General features: G+C 39.3%; 1 protein-coding gene and 1 pseudogene across 3 annotated transcripts in view; one reads left to right on the top strand and one right to left on the bottom strand.

Moving 5' to 3' along the window:
- The window catches only part of ARHGAP19 (Rho GTPase activating protein 19), a 59,955-nt gene that overhangs the window by 14,039 nt on the left and 29,381 nt on the right, over window positions 1–16,535 (bottom strand). For all 3 annotated transcript variants that reach the window (XM_076009898.1, XM_076009896.1, XM_076009897.1), the window contains exons 5-7: window positions 15,276–15,502; window positions 11,902–11,988; window positions 1,118–1,183 (exon numbers count right to left, since the gene is read on the bottom strand). In XM_076009898.1, coding sequence (XP_075866013.1) covers window positions 1,118–1,183; window positions 11,902–11,988; window positions 15,276–15,502 — 380 coding nt within the window. The remainder of the gene's footprint in view (window positions 1–1,117; window positions 1,184–11,901; window positions 11,989–15,275; window positions 15,503–16,535) is intronic.
- Window positions 6,989–11,831, top strand: LOC105875636 (heterogeneous nuclear ribonucleoprotein A1 pseudogene; annotated as a pseudogene).

The following is a 16,535-nucleotide window of genomic DNA, read 5'->3' as shown; positions in this document are numbered from 1 at the left end:
CTCCTGACCTTGAGCGATCCGCCCGCCTCGGCCTCCCAAAGTGCTAGGATTACAGGCGTGAGCCACCGCGCCCGGCCTCAAGGCATCTTTTAATCTCACATAATTCTCACTGCTATTCTACAAGGTAAGCAGGGAAAGTATCACCATTTCCATTTGACAGAAGAAAAAAATTGAAGTTAAACTGTACATTTAAAGTCATGTAGATACTAAAGTGACGATCCACCCTGGAGCCCAAGGGCATTGGTTCTTGGCTGGTACTCCTTCCCACACAGGACAACTTAATATGACAACTACATGGCAGTAGTAGAGGAACAAAAACAACTCTCTAAGAAAAAACACACTCCAGTTAAACTAGTTGAAATCAAATACTGTTTTCCTGGTCACAATGAATATTTGCTGAATGAGAGAGAGAAACAGGAGTAGAAAAAAATAACATGACAGCTTAAGTTTCTAACCAAGACAGGCTAAACAGAACTTAAAAAGTTTAAGTATACAAAAAGTGCTTGTAACTTTAACTTCTTACTTTTAAAGCTCAATAATCATATATAATTTTCTGTTAATAAGCATCACATATTTCCTTATCTAAGCTCATGTGGTCTCAACTCTTTTAGCCATTTAATAGAGTTTTACTATACCACTGAACCTAAAATAAGAATTACATAAAACTGTACTTTTGTTATTGTCAAATATTTAATACATTTACTATGTACAGATTGCTTCTATCATATGCTATAATAATGCAGAAGGACTTTATATAAAAATTTTAAGGCCGGGCGTGGTGGCTCACGCCTGTAATCCTAGAACTCTGGGAGGCCGAGGCGGGCAGATTGCTCGAGGTCAAGAGTTTGAAACCAGCATGAGCAAGAGCGAGACCCCATCTCTACTATAAATGGAAAGATATTAATTGGCCAACTAATATATAGAGAAAAAAAAATTAGCCGGGCATGGTGGCACATGCCTGTAGTCCCAGCTATTTGAGGCAGTAGGATTGCTTGAGCCCAGGAGTTTGAGGTTGCTGTGAGCTAGGCTGATGCTACGGCACTCACTCTAGCCTGGGCAACAAAGCAAGACTGTGTCTCAAAAAAAAAAAAAAAAAAGAGTAATTTCCTATTCTTACCTTTGATGCTTGATTTCTGAATCCCAAATAGTGCAATCTGGCACATTCCCGAATATAAGCAGGAGCCTGCACAGGACATAAAAGAAAACCAAGACCTAGTGGTTAGTAGGATTTACAATTCTTTCAGACCACAAGGACAGTGTTTCTCAAAATTATTTTACTGGCAGATTACTTTGGAAAAGCCAAAGATCTTCAAAATGCCCTCTTCCATAGCTTCCTTTCTCTTGCCACCAAATAGATATCTCAACAAATCTGATGGGAAAACGGCGAGAAGATACCAATGTAGCTATTGCTGTTTTAAAAATCAAACATGACATGTATAGGCTGGGCTCAGTGGCTCATGTCTATAATCCTACCACTTTAGGAGGCCAAGGCGGGAGGATCACTTAAGGCCAGGAGTTTGAGACCAGCCTGAGCAAGAGTGAGACCTTGTCTCTACAAAAATTTTTTTTTAAAAAATTAGGCCAGGTGCGGTGGCTCATACCTGTAATCCCAGCACTCTGGGAGGCCGAGGCGGGTGGATTGCTCGAGTCAGGAGTTCAAAACCAGCCTGAGCAAGAGCGACCCTGTCTCTACTATAAATAGAAAGAAATTAATTGGCCAATTAATACATATAGAAAAAATTAGCCAGGCATGGTGGCGCATGCCTGTAGTCCCAGCTACTTGGGAGACTGAGGCAGCAGGATTGCTTGAGCCCAGGAGTTTAAGGTTGCTGTGAGCTAGGCTGGCGCCACACCACTCATTCTAGCCTGGGCAACAAAGCAAGACTCTGTCTCAAAAAAAAAAAAAAGTGTATTCTAACTATACATCCTTAGTGGCATACATTTAAGGGAAAAGGAACTCCAAGGAAATCTTAACTTCAATCAGTAGGTTTATTAGGTTTACTGTTAGTAGTAATAGTTGTAATATTTTGAAATTAATTTATAAATATTGTAGGGTTAAACAAATAACACATACAAATGCCATTAAAATCTGGAATTTACAGAATAAGAAAAAGAGATACAAAGTAAAAGAAGCCAAGAAAAAGCTCTATAATGCTAAATCTGAATTAGCAGTACTAACATGAACTTATGATTTCTTTAAAACAATATTTTAATCTACTTCCTTGCCCTCAAAGAGCCTGGAGGCAATAACACACCAGAAACAATGAGTACACCTAGTGTCACTCAAAGAAACCAAGGCTCCCTAGAGAAAATAATTGATTTCAGATCCAGGGCAGAACAAGCACAAAGTGAGCTGGGACATTTTATACCAGAAAGGAAACACTCAAAGACAATGGAGTCCTGATGAAAAGATGTAAGAGCCAGTTTACAAGGGCTATCACTGGCCAAATTTGGGACAATTTGAATATCAAAATTAATGAAATGGACTAACAACACAGTGAATAAATAAAAATCCATGAGTCTACAGTGATAATCATTTAAAAAGAGAGAAAGAATAAGACAAAAAAAGGAAAGCTATTCTCTAAAGAAAGTTAGCTAATAAAGATTAAATCACAGAATTACAAAATCACAATTTTTTAATGCCCAATGTAATCACAGATTCCGGCAAGATTATCAATAGATGCTAAAACCATTATATAACCTGTAATCACCCTACAGGTTATTTACTAATTGTAAAGAGAAAACTGTACCTTTATTAATTGAGAGATCTATGAGATCTCTATCAGAACTATTAGTTAGCAAAATTAGAATCACTAACAGTGATTAGATCTAATTCTAATTTTTATTATAAAATCTAATAATTTAATATGTGCCTCCTAATATGATGCAATATGACACAGACACACACACATTACCTATGAAGTATCTTTGCCAAGAATGCTTAACCTGAATCTAATTAAGACTCTAGACCTAACTTCTAGAGTCTATAGAAGAAATCACATGGAAGAGGAGAGATAAACAAGTAAAATGACCTTACAAAAACAATAAGACAAATTTAGAATGTGGGACATTTTACAATATAATTGATTTGAATGCTTCAACAAATCAATGACATGAAGAAAAAGCATAATGACTGTTCTAAATTTAAAGTGACATAATAATCAAAAGCAGTACATAAGCCTTTATTGGTTTACGCTGAAAAAAAGCAGCTATGAAATACATTCTTAGGACAGCTGAAGAAATTTGAATATGTACTGAATATTAGAGGCTATGAAATTCTTATTAATTTTCTTAGATGTGATAATAGTACTGTGACTATTAAGAGAATATTCTTATTAGAAGATACATGCTTAAGTATTTAGGAATGAAGTATCACAATGTCTGCAATCACTTTCAGGGGTTCAGCCAGAAACAATAAAAGTATAAGCATATACAAAGAGAGAGAAAGCAAATATGGCAAAACGATAACATTTGTTGAATCTGAGGGAGAGTTATATATGAATATTTGCTCTTTTACTCTTTTGTGGTTTTTTTTATTTTTTCTTTTTTTTAACAACCAGAAAGAAGATATCTTTTACTCTTTTTACTGTTCTCCATATTTAAAATTTTTCATAATAAAAGTTTTTATAAAAGATCTCATGACAAAGACATTAATGATATCTATAGTTTAATTTTTAACTTGGAAAAACCACAAAGCAGAGTTTTAAACCAAAACAAATTTTCTACAGATCATATGGAGCAGAAAAAAAGAAAAATTTTCTCCAAACAAGAATATGAAAGAACCCATACCACCTATTCTGCAACTCTCATTTAAAAAAAAAAAAAAAAAAGAAAAGAAGAGGGAAAGAAAAACCTCTGCTCTCACTCCAAAGATACTAGGAGCTGAAGGGTTATCTAGAAAGGGAACCAGTGACAGATAGGTTTGCATGAAAACCTAAGACCTTACATATTTTACAATTCACAGAGAATCAACAAAAGGACTGCTCAGGTAAAGTGGGTATGGCCTTAACTGTACATACATTACAAACCCATTGGAACAGACATGGCAGCTTCTTTTAGGGAGATATAAAACATTTAAGTTAGATGGACTGAAAATAGTGGAGGACTCAGAGCTAGAAATAGTTAAGAATTTTAGGAAAGATGGTAAAACAGAAAAAAGTAAAAAAAAGAAAAAAAACAGAATGAAGACAACACAGAAATGCTAGCACTCTGGGAGGCCGAGGCCGGAGGATTGCTCGAGGTCAGGAGTTCAAAACCAGTCTGAGTAAGAGCAAGACCCCGTCTCTACTAAAAATAGAAAGAAATTAATTAGCCAACTAATATATATAGAAAAAATTAGCCAGGCATGGTGGCGCATGCCTATAGTCCCAGCTACTCGGGAGGAGGCTGAGGCAGGAGGATCACTTGAGCCCAGGAGTTTGAGGTTGCTGTGAGCTAGGCTGATGCCACGCCACTCACTGCTGTGAGCTAGGCTGACGCCACGCCACTCACTCTAGCCTGGGCAACAAAGCAAGACTCTGTCTCAAAAAAAAAAAAAAAAAAAAAAAAGACAACACAGAATCTGAGGATGAAGGAGGTAAAAAGTCCACCCAAAGAAGCCTGAGAACAAGACAATGACACAAAAAAGCACAGAAAGGGCAGATCTAGGGTAAAACAGGAACCCAGAATAAATGATAGAGCATTTAGAATATGAGACCATTTCTCCCCCAGGGGAAAGGCTCTGGGAAGAACCTACTCAGTCAAGGTGCTGAAGCAGGTAGCCACTAGGACAACAGTTCCCACCCAAATCCAAAGAGAAAAGACCTACGACCAAAATAAATCCCCATTAAACTTTCTTCCTCTCCTTTAGAGATCAACAGAAGCTCAAATGCCCAAACTAGCCTGGAAATAAAGGCAAAGTAGCAAACAAGAGTCAAAACCCCAAAAGTGAGGAGATGAAAGAGTGTCTACAGAAGAGAAAAAAAGAGTAAACATAGTAAAATTTGAAAGTCTAGTAAGTAGAACTTACACCAAGCTGAATGACATATAGGAGAGATTATACTTGTATTTCATCTCTAAGATCTGTGCCATCTAATACCATCTGTACTCTCAGCATCCTTCACAGTGATATGTTCCCTTACATGGTATGACACTGTGAAATATATATTTGGTCTTCAACTCCCTGATCCTGTTTCCTAGCCTACAGCTCCTACCCTTGAAATCTCCAGAATGGCAAGTGACTTTTATATGTTAATGAGATGACTGGTAGCTGAAGACCTTTAGAAAGACCGACGCATGATGAGAGGGTTAGAACTTTTAGCCCCATCACCAACTAAAAGTGGAGAGATTGAGTTATCGCCATGGCTAGTGATTTAATCAGTCTCACCTACATGATGGGGCTTCCATAAAAACGCAAAAGGACTGGGTTTGGAGAACTTCTGGATAGCTGAACACATGGTCCTAAAGGGTGGCACCCAAGAGAGGGGATAGATGTTCCATGCCCCTTCCCACATACCTTGACCTAAGCATCTCTTCCATCTGTTCATCTGTAACCTTTGTAATATCCTTTATAATAAATGGGTAAGTGTAAGTACAGTATTTCCCTGAGTTTTGTGGGCTACTCTAGCAAATTAACCCAAAGAGAGGGTCATGGGCACCCCCAATTTATAGCAGTGAGTCAGAAGTAAAGGTATCAACCTACTACTTCCAACTAGCATCTGAAGTGGGACAGCCATCTTACAGGACTAAGCCCTCAACCTGTGGGATGTGAGGCTGCCTCTGGACACATAGTGTCAGAATTAAACTGACAGGTGTCCACTGCAGAACTGTTTGGTGTGGAGGGAATACCCCCACACATCTGTGTCAGAGTATTATATTGAGTGAGAGTATAGAGTAAAACATTTTGGTTTTTTTCCCTCCATCTCTCTCGGATGTGGTAACAGGGATGTTGCTGTGTGATTAAGTTAAGGACCTTGAAATGGGGAGATTACCCTAGGTTATCCAGTTGAGTCCAATATGATAACGAGAGGCTTTAAAAGCAGAAAACCTTTTCCAGCTGTGGTTAGGGAGAATTGCAACTAAAGGAGGATGGTCAGAGAGGCAAAATTGTTAGCCTTAATGACAGAGAAGGCTGAGCACAAGCCAAGGAATGTGGGCTCCCTTAAAAGCTGGAAAAGGCAAGTGAACAGACTGTCTTTGAAGAACATCAGAAAGGAAGGCAACCTGCTAATACCTGACTTTGGCTCAGTGAGACCCAAGTCAGGCTTCTGACCTATAGAACTGTAAGATAATAAATGTGTGTTGTTTAACGTCACTTTAAAAAAAATCCTTCACAGTGAAGTGCAACTTCATTGTATACTTAAATTGTGTACACTTGACATTCAGCAAGCAAAAAAGGGCTCCACAGGTAGAGATCAGAAGGTCGAAAGACTGGAAATCCCACCTCTCTTTCAACTTGTGGGTGGTGGCTATGAAAAGTTACCAAATCAATGGTAACAAGAGAACTCAATGGAAGGAGATTTCTATTAGGAACTACTCCTAAAAATCCCCCATTCTGACTCACAACTACTGTCAGATACTGCCTTACCCTCCATACTCACAACTTCTCTCTACTTACCTCCCATAAATCCATGCTTTGGAACTAGCTGTCCTAAATACGAAGTATATAAAGAACTGATTTGCAATATCTTTGCTTATCATTAAAAACCACTTTTTCTCCTTTGACCTCTTATTGACCAGAAACTGGCCTTGGCAGCTAAACCCAGTAGGGATGATGCATCTTTCACCCTTTGTTTCTAGCTTATTAAGCAAAAGATTCTGATCTTTCACTTCTAAACTCTGAACACTGGGTCACTTACCAGCCTGTGGTGGGTAAATCTTAGGAGTGGCCCGTAGGTTCACACCCTGGGTATAATCCCTTCTCCATGAGTGTGGGTGGGGCTCCTGATTTGCTTCTAACCAACTGAATACTGGTGAATGAAATATTACTCCAATGATTAGGTTACATCATATGGCAAAGGTAATGAGATGGCATACAGAGGGTAGGTTATTTTATATAGAGATGTATATATGGCTTCAAATTGCTAGCACACGCTAGAGAGACTCTCCTCCTGACCTTTAAGAATCAAGCTGCTCGGCCGGGCGTGGTGGCTCACGCCTGTAATCCCAGCACTTTGGGAGGCCAAGGCGGGCGGATTGCTCAAGGTCAGGAGTTCGAAACCAGCCTGAGCGAAACCCCGTCTCTACCAAAAATAGAAATAAATTAATTGACCAACTAAAAATATATATACAAAAAATTAGCCGGGCATGGTGGCGCATGCCTGTAGGCCCAGCTACTCGGGAGGAGGCTGAGGCAGTAGGATCGCTGAGCCCCGGAGATTGAGGTTGCTGTGAGCTAGGCTGACGCCACGGCACTCACTCTAGCCTGGGCAACAAACTGAGACTCTGTCTCAAAAAAAAAAAGAATCAAGCTGCTATGATGTAAGAGAGATAAATTGAGGAAAAAAACTGTTAAACAAAGAGGAACCAGAACTGGCCAAAGCAATTAGACAAGCAAAAGAAAAGACATCCAAATTGGAAAGGAAGAAGTAAAATTATCTGTTCACAGACGATATGATCTTTTATGTAGAATACCCTAAAGATTTCACCAAAAAAATTTGTTAGGATAAATTCAGCAAAGTACCAGGATACAAAGTCAACACACAAAAATCAGTTGCATTTTTATACACTAACAATGAACAATCCAAAAGGGAAATTAAGAAAACAATTCCATTTACAATAGCATCAAAAAGAATAAAGTATTTAAGAATTAACTCAACCCTTAACCAAGAAGGTAAAAGACTTGTATAGCAGTCCTCCCTCATCCATGGTTTTGCTTTCCATGGTTTTAGTTACCCAAAGTCAACCCTGGTCTGAAAATATTAAATGCAAAATTCCAGAAATAAACAGTTCATAAGTTTTAAACTGCACTGTTCTGAGCAGCATGATGAAATCTCACGCCATTTCTCCCCAACTTGCCTGGGACATGAATCATTCCTTTGTCCAGCATAACCATGCTGTATATGCTACCCACCCATTAGTCACTTAGTAGCCAGACTGCCAAGATATAGCAGTACTTGTATTCAAGTAACCCTTGTTTTACTTACTAATGGCTCCAAAGCATAAAAGTAGTGATGCTGGCAGTTTCAGACATGCTAAACAGAAGTTGTAAAGTGCTTCCTTTAAGTGAAAAGGTAAAAGTTCTTGACTTAATAAAGAAAGAAAAAAAAAGTGTATGCTTAACAAACCAAAATCCAACAGCACATAAAAAGATAACACAAGAGCTGAGGTCAATGGTACACAACTATAGTCTCAGCTACTTGGGAGGTTCAGGTGAGAGGATTGCCCGAGCCCAGGAATTGTTTGAGTCTCACCTGGACAACATAACAAGACTCTGTCTCTAAAGAAAAAAAAAAGGGTAATAAACCATGAACAAATGGGATTTATCCCAGGGATGCAACAAGGATGGTTCAACATATGCAAATCAATAAATGTAATACATCACATCAACAAAATGAAGGACAAAAATTATAGATCATCTCAATAGATGCAGAAAAAGCATTTCATAAAATTCAACATCCTTTCATGATAAAAAACTCTCAACAAATTAGGCATAGAAGGAACACAGCTCAACGTAATAAAGGCCATATATGACAAACCTATAGCTAACATCATATTGAACAGGGGGAAAAACTGAAAGCCTTTCTTCTAAGAACTAGAACAAGACAAGGATGCCCATTTGCAGCATTTGTATTCAACATAGTACTGTAAGTCCTCGCCAGAGCAATGAGGCAAGAGAAAGAAATAAAAGGCATCCAAATTGGAAAAGAAGTCAAATTGTCCCTCTTTGCAAATGACAGGATCCTATATTTAGAAAAACCTAAAGAGTCCACCAAAAAACTCTTAGATTGGATTTTAAAATTCAGCAAAGTTGCAGGATACAAAATCAACATACAAAAATCAGTAGCTGGCCAGGCACGGTGGCTCACACTTGTAATCTTAGCACTATGGGAGGCCAAGGCGAGAGGATTGCTCGAGCTCAGTTCAAGTGCAGCCTGAGCAAGAGTGAAACCCCATCTCTACTAAAAATAGAAAAATTAGCCCAAAGTAGTGGCATGTGCCTGTAGTCCCAGCTACTGAGGAGGCTGAGGCAGGAGGATCTCTTAAGCCCAGGAGTTTGAGGTTACAATGAACTATAATGATGCCACTGCACTCTACCAGAGAGAGATTCTGTCTCAAAAAAAAAATCAGCAGCGTTTCTATACACCAATACAAAATAGCTGAAAAAGAAAACAAGAAGGCAATCATTGGTGACTTTACAAAAAGCCACCAAAATAAATAAATAAATACCTAGGAATAAATTTAACTGAGGAGCTTTTTCTGCCCATGGATGCTGCCGAGGAGGCATCATTAGAAGTCTTTCTTCCCACTGCCAGCATGTCTCAGAGTCTCCCAAAGAGCTCGAACAGCTGTGGAAGCTATTTATCAGAGGGTTGGCTTTGAAACAATGGGTGAGAGTCTGTGGAGCCATTTTGAGCAATGAGGAATGCTCATGGACTGGGTGGTAATGAGAAACCCAAACACCAAGTGCTCCATGGGCTTTGGGTTTGCCACGTATGCCACTGTGGAGGAGGTGGATGCAACAATGAATGCAAGGCCATACAAGGTAGATGGAAGAGTTGTAGAATGAAAGAGAGCTGGCTCCAGAGAAGATTCTCAAAGATGAGGTACCCACTTAACTGTGAAAAAGATCTTTGTTGGTGGCATTAAAGAAGATACTGAAGAACATCACTATTTTGAACAGTATGGTAAAATGGAAGTGACTGAAATCATGACTGACCAAGGCAGTGGCAAGAGGGGCTTTGCTTTTGTAACCTTTGACAACCATGATTATGTGTATAAGACCGTCATTCAGAAATACCATACTGTGAATGGCCACAACTGTGAAGGTAAGCCATGTTGAAGCAGGAGACGGCTAGTGCTTCATCCAGCCAAAGAGGCCCAAGTGGTTCTAGAAGCTTTGGTGGTGGTCGTGGAGGAGGTATTGGTGGGAATGATAGCTTTAGCTGTGGAGGAAACTTCAGTGGTTGTGGTGGCTTTGGTGGTAGCCACAGTTGGTCAATGGTGATACATATGGTGGCAGTGGGGATGGCTACAGCGTGGATTTGGTAATAATGGAAGCAATTTTGGAGGTGGTGGAAGCTACAATGATTTTGGCGATTACAACAATCCATCTTCAAATTGTGGACCCAAGAAGGGAGGAAATTTTGGAGGCAGAAGCTCTGGCCCCTATGGTAGTAGAGCCCAATACTTTACCAAACCATGAAACCAAAGATGTGGAGAAATCAGAACCCTCGTGCAGTTGGCAAAAAATGGGATAGCCACTATGGAAAAGAATATGGCAGTTTCTCAAAAAATTTTATTAATATTACCATATTATCCAGCAATACCAGTTCTGGGTATTTACCCAAAAGAACTGACAACAGCAGGGCTTTGAAAAAATATTCATACACCCACATTTGTAGTGGTATTAGTCATGCTAGCTAAAACGCAGAAGCAAACCAAGTGTCCGTCGACAGATGAATGGATAAGTAAAATGTGGGATATCCACACAGCAGAATGCTATGCAGCCTTTAAAAAGGAAGGAAATCCTGTCACATGCTACAGTGTGGATGAACCTTAAGGACATTATGCTAAGTGAAATAAGCCAGTCACAAAAGGGCAGTAGAGTATGATTCCACTTATATGAGGTACCCAAATAGTCCAATTCATAGAGACAGAAGGGAGAATGTTGGCTGCCAAGGACTCGGGGGAGAGGAAAGGAGTATGGGAGTTACTGTTTAATGAGTACAAGGTTTCAATTTTGCAAGATGAAAAGAATTCTAGAAATGGATGGTGGTGATAACTGCACAACAGTGTGACTATACTTAATGCCACAAAACTGTACACTCAAAAATGGTTAAGATGATAAATTTCATAAGTGTTTTATAAGAAAAAAGGAACCAGAATAGGATGACCTTGGAAATTCTCAGCCTCTTCAGCTACCAAAACATGCTAAAATTGGCCAGGTGCTTACGCCTATAATGTCAGCACTTTCGGAGGCCAAGGTGGGAGGATCACTTCAGATCAAGAGTTCAAACCAGCCTGGGCAACATAGTGATACCCTATCTCTACTTAAAAAAAAAAAGCTAAAATTAAAAGGTTCACTATCGAGAAAGTATACTCTAAAGAAAAGGTCAAGAAATCGACTATACAACCTTTTGCTAAAATCTTAAAAACATCAAAAGGTCATAGTATTCACAAAGGGTCCTTTCAAGAGAGTAACAGTGTGCCTCACAGATCCTCTCAATTAAACTAGAGGGCCTTTAGGATATTTAAAGGCATTGTCTCTCAGCCTTCTCAGCAGGAGACCAAGGCAGAAAAGGATTTATCTTCAAAAGATCTGTGTATGTGCCTTTTGTCTAATGCAATGAATCCCACTAAAATCCAGAGAAGACCCACAAAGTTCTTAAGAAAATTATGTTGGCAGAAACACTGACTGTTTGAACTGAAAGGGCCAAAGAGTACAAAATGAAAGGAGATGGTCAGACCCTCAAAATTCTACTGGCAGGAAGCAGGCAGGATAAAACTACTCAGCTGCCAATACCTGCGGCCTTTCATGAAAAAGGAAGGCTGGCTCAGAGGGTGGAGCCAACTACCCAGAGGACTTGTTATTCCCATCCTTTCCACTGTGGCTGTTCCCCTGGGTTTTGATACTGTCCATTCTGTCCATTACAACCCCCATCAGGGCCTTTCTTTTACAGTCATCTTCATAGCCCTGCTTAGGATCCCACCCTGCTCCATTTTCTTTGTCCTGTTACCAACCAAATGCCATCCCTTACCTACCTTAAAAAGTTTCTGGGAGTGTTTAATCATAAAAGCCATCCCATTGTTTAATTTTGTGATATTCTCCTGAAGGTCATTTGCAGTGACCTATTCAGAGGAAAAGAAACCAGACAAAGGACATTAAGAGCTGGGAAACAGGACTTACCAATACACTTATTCTTTTAAATTTATGCTAGTTTCTACCCCTAACAAAAGTGTCTCTAATACAATGTTTCATTCTGGGAAGGATTTTTGGTTCAGCAGGACATGACATCATCTAGAAAAACCATGTGTTCCTGAAGTGACCAGGAAATCCTTGAGAACCAATCTTCATTTCCTAATTCTGTTTGAGAATTAGACATTCAAGCAAAGTTGCTACAGAAAATCTAATCTAGGATTCAAAATGGGTAGGAAGAACAGAATCTGTACCAGCCATCAGAATCTCTACACTGCCTTTTTAGAGAAACTGGAATTCCTCCAAAGACAAACGAGAACTGTCACTACTGATACCAAAGGTGACATCTGTTTCTTAAAAACAGTCAAATTATCATTGATTTCCTTCTTTCGTTTCTCCTGTTTTTTAAGTACTTCAGCATCTCTACTATCCCAAAGCTCTTATCCTCAACAAGTACTTTGTTACTTTATCTGTTTGCTTTTACCAGGACCCCTTAACCACTTCAGTATGTGCTCACCAGCCACGAAACCTTGCCCACAGCCAGCACTCATAGTCTGCATGATAGTTTGTGCTGTACATTGACGATGAATCCATTTTGCTCTTGTGTGATGAGGAAAGCTTTAAAGCACTGAAAGCTTGTTTTACTTTACAGGCAGCTTTACTTGTAATGTAAATCAGAATAGGTAACATATAAAATAGGTAACATATAAAAACATATGTTTTTTATTATGTTATTTTTAAATGTTCACAATTTTATTTTGATAAATGAAAAATTAGAAAAGACAAGTTTTGCTATTAACGCTAAAGTCAATGCTTGGCTATGCCCGTTCATCTGTGGCTATCGACTACAGTCAATGCTCGTACAGAAGTGGTTAAATACTTCATTTTATAACCACAGTTTACTCACTCCTTTTCCATTATCTTGGTTAGCTGGTACTCAAATTCCTTCATTTTGATGCTTAATCTCCTTAATATGGACAAGTGTTGGTGTGTTCTCTGCTCCCCTACACAGCCCTAGAGCTCTTCCTGGCCCAGAACTTTATATTATTTTTGCACTAGTTATTTGTTAGGTAAAATATTCCACACACGCTCTCTTTTTTGTCTTCCTTTTCTCATTTCTTATAATCTCAAAAATCTTTCATAAGTCACTATAATCTATTTCTATTATCTTCACAACAACCTGTGAGGTAACTGGTAAAGCTACTATAGTAAGTCCTCAAAAAGCTACTGATAGGTTCCTGGAAACCATGACTTTAAGTGAAATGACCTAGGACAGGTCCTTAAATAACAGCAGGTCCTCGAATAACATCATTTCGTTCAATGTCATTTTGTTATAACATTGATGAGGAAAAAAATGTGTTTAAATTCACTTAAAGTTGCAGTTTCTAAGAACCTGTCAATGACATTAAGTGAGGACTTTCTGTATTTTGCCCAGTTTACAGAGAAGGAGCCTAACATAGAAAAAGTAAGACATAGATAACTGAGCTGGTTTGTAGCTTCCAACCCAAGTACCCTGGCTCCCAATTCCATCATATAATACATAGTAAAACCTATATTATAAAGGGGCAGAAATGTGAGCTATGTGCCTCCAGGTCAAAAATTTGTTTAAAAGACTTTATTTATTTATTTATTTTGAGACAGAGTCTCACTCTGTTGCCCCGGCTAGAGTGCCGTGGCGTCAGCCTAGCTCATAGCAACCTCAAACTCCTGGGCTCAAGCAATCCTTCTGCCTTAGCCTCCCGAGTAGCTGGGACTATAGGCATGCACCATCATGCCCGGCTACTTTTTTATATACATTTTTTTAGTTGGCCAACTAATTTCTTTCTTTCTTTTTTTTTTTGAGACACAGTCTTGCTTTGTTGCCCAGGCTAGAGTGAGTGCCGTGGTGTCACCCTAGCTCACAGCAACATCAAACTCTTGGGCTCAAGCAATCCTGCTGCCTCAGCCTCCTGAGTAGCTGGGACTACAGGCATGCGCCACCATGCCTGGCTAATTTTTTCTATATATATTAGTTAGCCAATTAATTTCTTTCTATTTATAGCAGAGACGGGATCTCGCTCTTGCTCAGGCTGGTTTTGAACTCCTGACCTCGAGCAATCTGCCTGCCTCGGCTTCCCAAAGTGTTAGGATTACAGGCATGAGCCACCTCGCCCAGCCAATTTCTTTCTATTTTTAGTAGAGATGGGGTCTCACTCTTGCTCAGGCTGGTTTCAAACTCCTGACCTTGAGCAATCCTCCCGCCTCGGCCTCCCAGAGTGCTAGGATTACAGGCGTGAGCCACTGCACCCGGCTTTAAAAGACTTTATTAAATAATTTATTTCTCAGCCGGGCGCGGTGGCTCACGCCTGTAATCCTAGCACTCTGGGAGGCTGAGGCGGGCGGATTGCTCGAGGTCAGGAGTTCGAAACCAGCCTGAGCAAGAGCAAGACCCTGTCTCTACTATAAATAGAAAGAAATTAATTGGCCAACTAATGTATATGTAAATAAAATTAGCCGGGCATGGTGGCGCATGCCTGTAGTCCCAGCTACTCGGGAGGCTGAGGCAGTAGGATTGCTTGAGCCCAGGAGTTTGAGGTTGCTGTGAGCTAGGCTGACGCCACGGCACTCACTCTAGCCTGGGCAACAAGCGAGACTCTGTCTCAAAAAAAAATAATAATAATAATAATAATAATAATAATTTATTTCTCATGTAAGTCCCAAGGAGGCCATGGCCTCGGTAATAAGCAGCACATTCAGCTTTATCCTAAGAGACTATATCTACAGGAAACAGAAAAATTAGGACAAGATTGCTATAAAAGTGACATCTTAGCCATAAGCCTGGTGACACTATCCCATAAGATCATACACCTCCATTCTAAATTTATACCATTCAATCTTCAGAAATTAATTTGATTTCCCAAGAAGGCTTTCCTGTTAAGAAAGATTTCTGACAAGTCAAAATGGGTATTCTAGTTTATTTAGTAGATGTAATTTCCCACTAAGAGTTTCCACTAATAAAGTTGCTATGCAGGTTCATCAGAGATTGATTTCTAAGTAAGGTTAATCAGAATTGGCCCCCTCAGGTTTGATTACTTTTGAATAAACTAATAAAGTAAGTTCCTGATCTCATAAAACTGAAGACTGGACCTTGGACCCTTGATAACCTCATCCAGGGATAGCCATGGGATGAGGCCCAGACCAAGAAAACCAAGCAATCTTTACTCTTACCCTCAACACTCACATTTTTTGGCCACAGGACATGGGGTGCAAACATAAGGGCAAGGTTATAGGCAGACATCTTATTCTTGTCTTGTTTCTTTGCTGTCTGGTACAGGAGATCAAGCAATAACTTCAGCAAGTTACGATTGGGAGGAGGGAGAATAAGGAAGAGCAACTGGAGAGCCTCAATTTGCCGCTCCTTATCGGGTACATTGGTCTTGTTTCCTTTATCATCAAACCGCATCAAATCTTGAGGACAAAAGAGAATTTACAAAGGAGGAAAAAAATATCAGTAAGAAAAATCAGTGCTATTACTATTACCCTCCCCTCAACTCTCATCAAAAAAGGAGGAAAAACGAAGCAGGCATAAACAAAATTGAAAGATAATGGCAAAATATAATAACGTAATGCCAATAAAATTCAACAATAAAAAGACAAAAATCCAATTAAAAATGTGGAAAGGATTTGAATAGATATTTGTATGCTCAGTATCATTAACTATCAAGAAAACATAACTGAAAACCACAGTGAGATACCACTTCACAACCACGAGGATAGCTATAACTTCAAAAAGACTGTCAATAACAAATATTGATAAGGATATAGAGAAAATTACAAGGGGGGTCCTTTGTATATAGTCCAGACACTATAAAATAGGATGCAGACCCTAGCCAATCTCTCTCTCTTTCCCCTTCCTTTTGCCTGCCCTGCTGCAATAATGGCATATGTACCATGGTCTGTAACCTTATATTTTGCTCTTGCCCTATAATCCTATCTTTCTCTCCTCAATAAACCTCATTTTTGTGCTTGCCTTAAAAAAAAAAAAAAAAGATGTAGAGAAAATTAAACCCTCCTACATTGCTGGTAGGAATGTAAAATGGTATCACCACTTTGGAAAATATTTTGGCAGCTCTTCAAAAAGTTAAAATTATCATTTGATCCAGCAATCCTATTCCTAGGTATATACCCAAGAGAAATATTAATAAAACAAATCCACACATGCCTTTGATAATGCCACCCTCTCTACTTTTCCCCACTCAGATATTTTGTGGATAAAATAAAAATGAGAGTGAATTATACCCTTATAACAGGATGCTTCCAGGAAGCTCCTCATGGATTCAGAATCCTTATTTCTCTTCTAACAGGCTATACAGGTTTTCAACAAAAACAGTCCCCTGGATAATCAGAATTTCAAAAGACACTGATAGCCTGGCACGGTGGCTCACCCCTGTAATCCTAGCACTCTGGGAGGCCGAGGCTGGCGGATTGCTCAAGGTCAGGA

This window comes from Microcebus murinus, chromosome 14 (assembly GCF_040939455.1).
Source record: "Microcebus murinus isolate Inina chromosome 14, M.murinus_Inina_mat1.0, whole genome shotgun sequence".
Classification (NCBI taxonomy): Eukaryota; Metazoa; Chordata; class Mammalia; order Primates; family Cheirogaleidae; genus Microcebus; species Microcebus murinus.
This window is presented reverse-complemented; position numbering and strand designations above follow the sequence as displayed.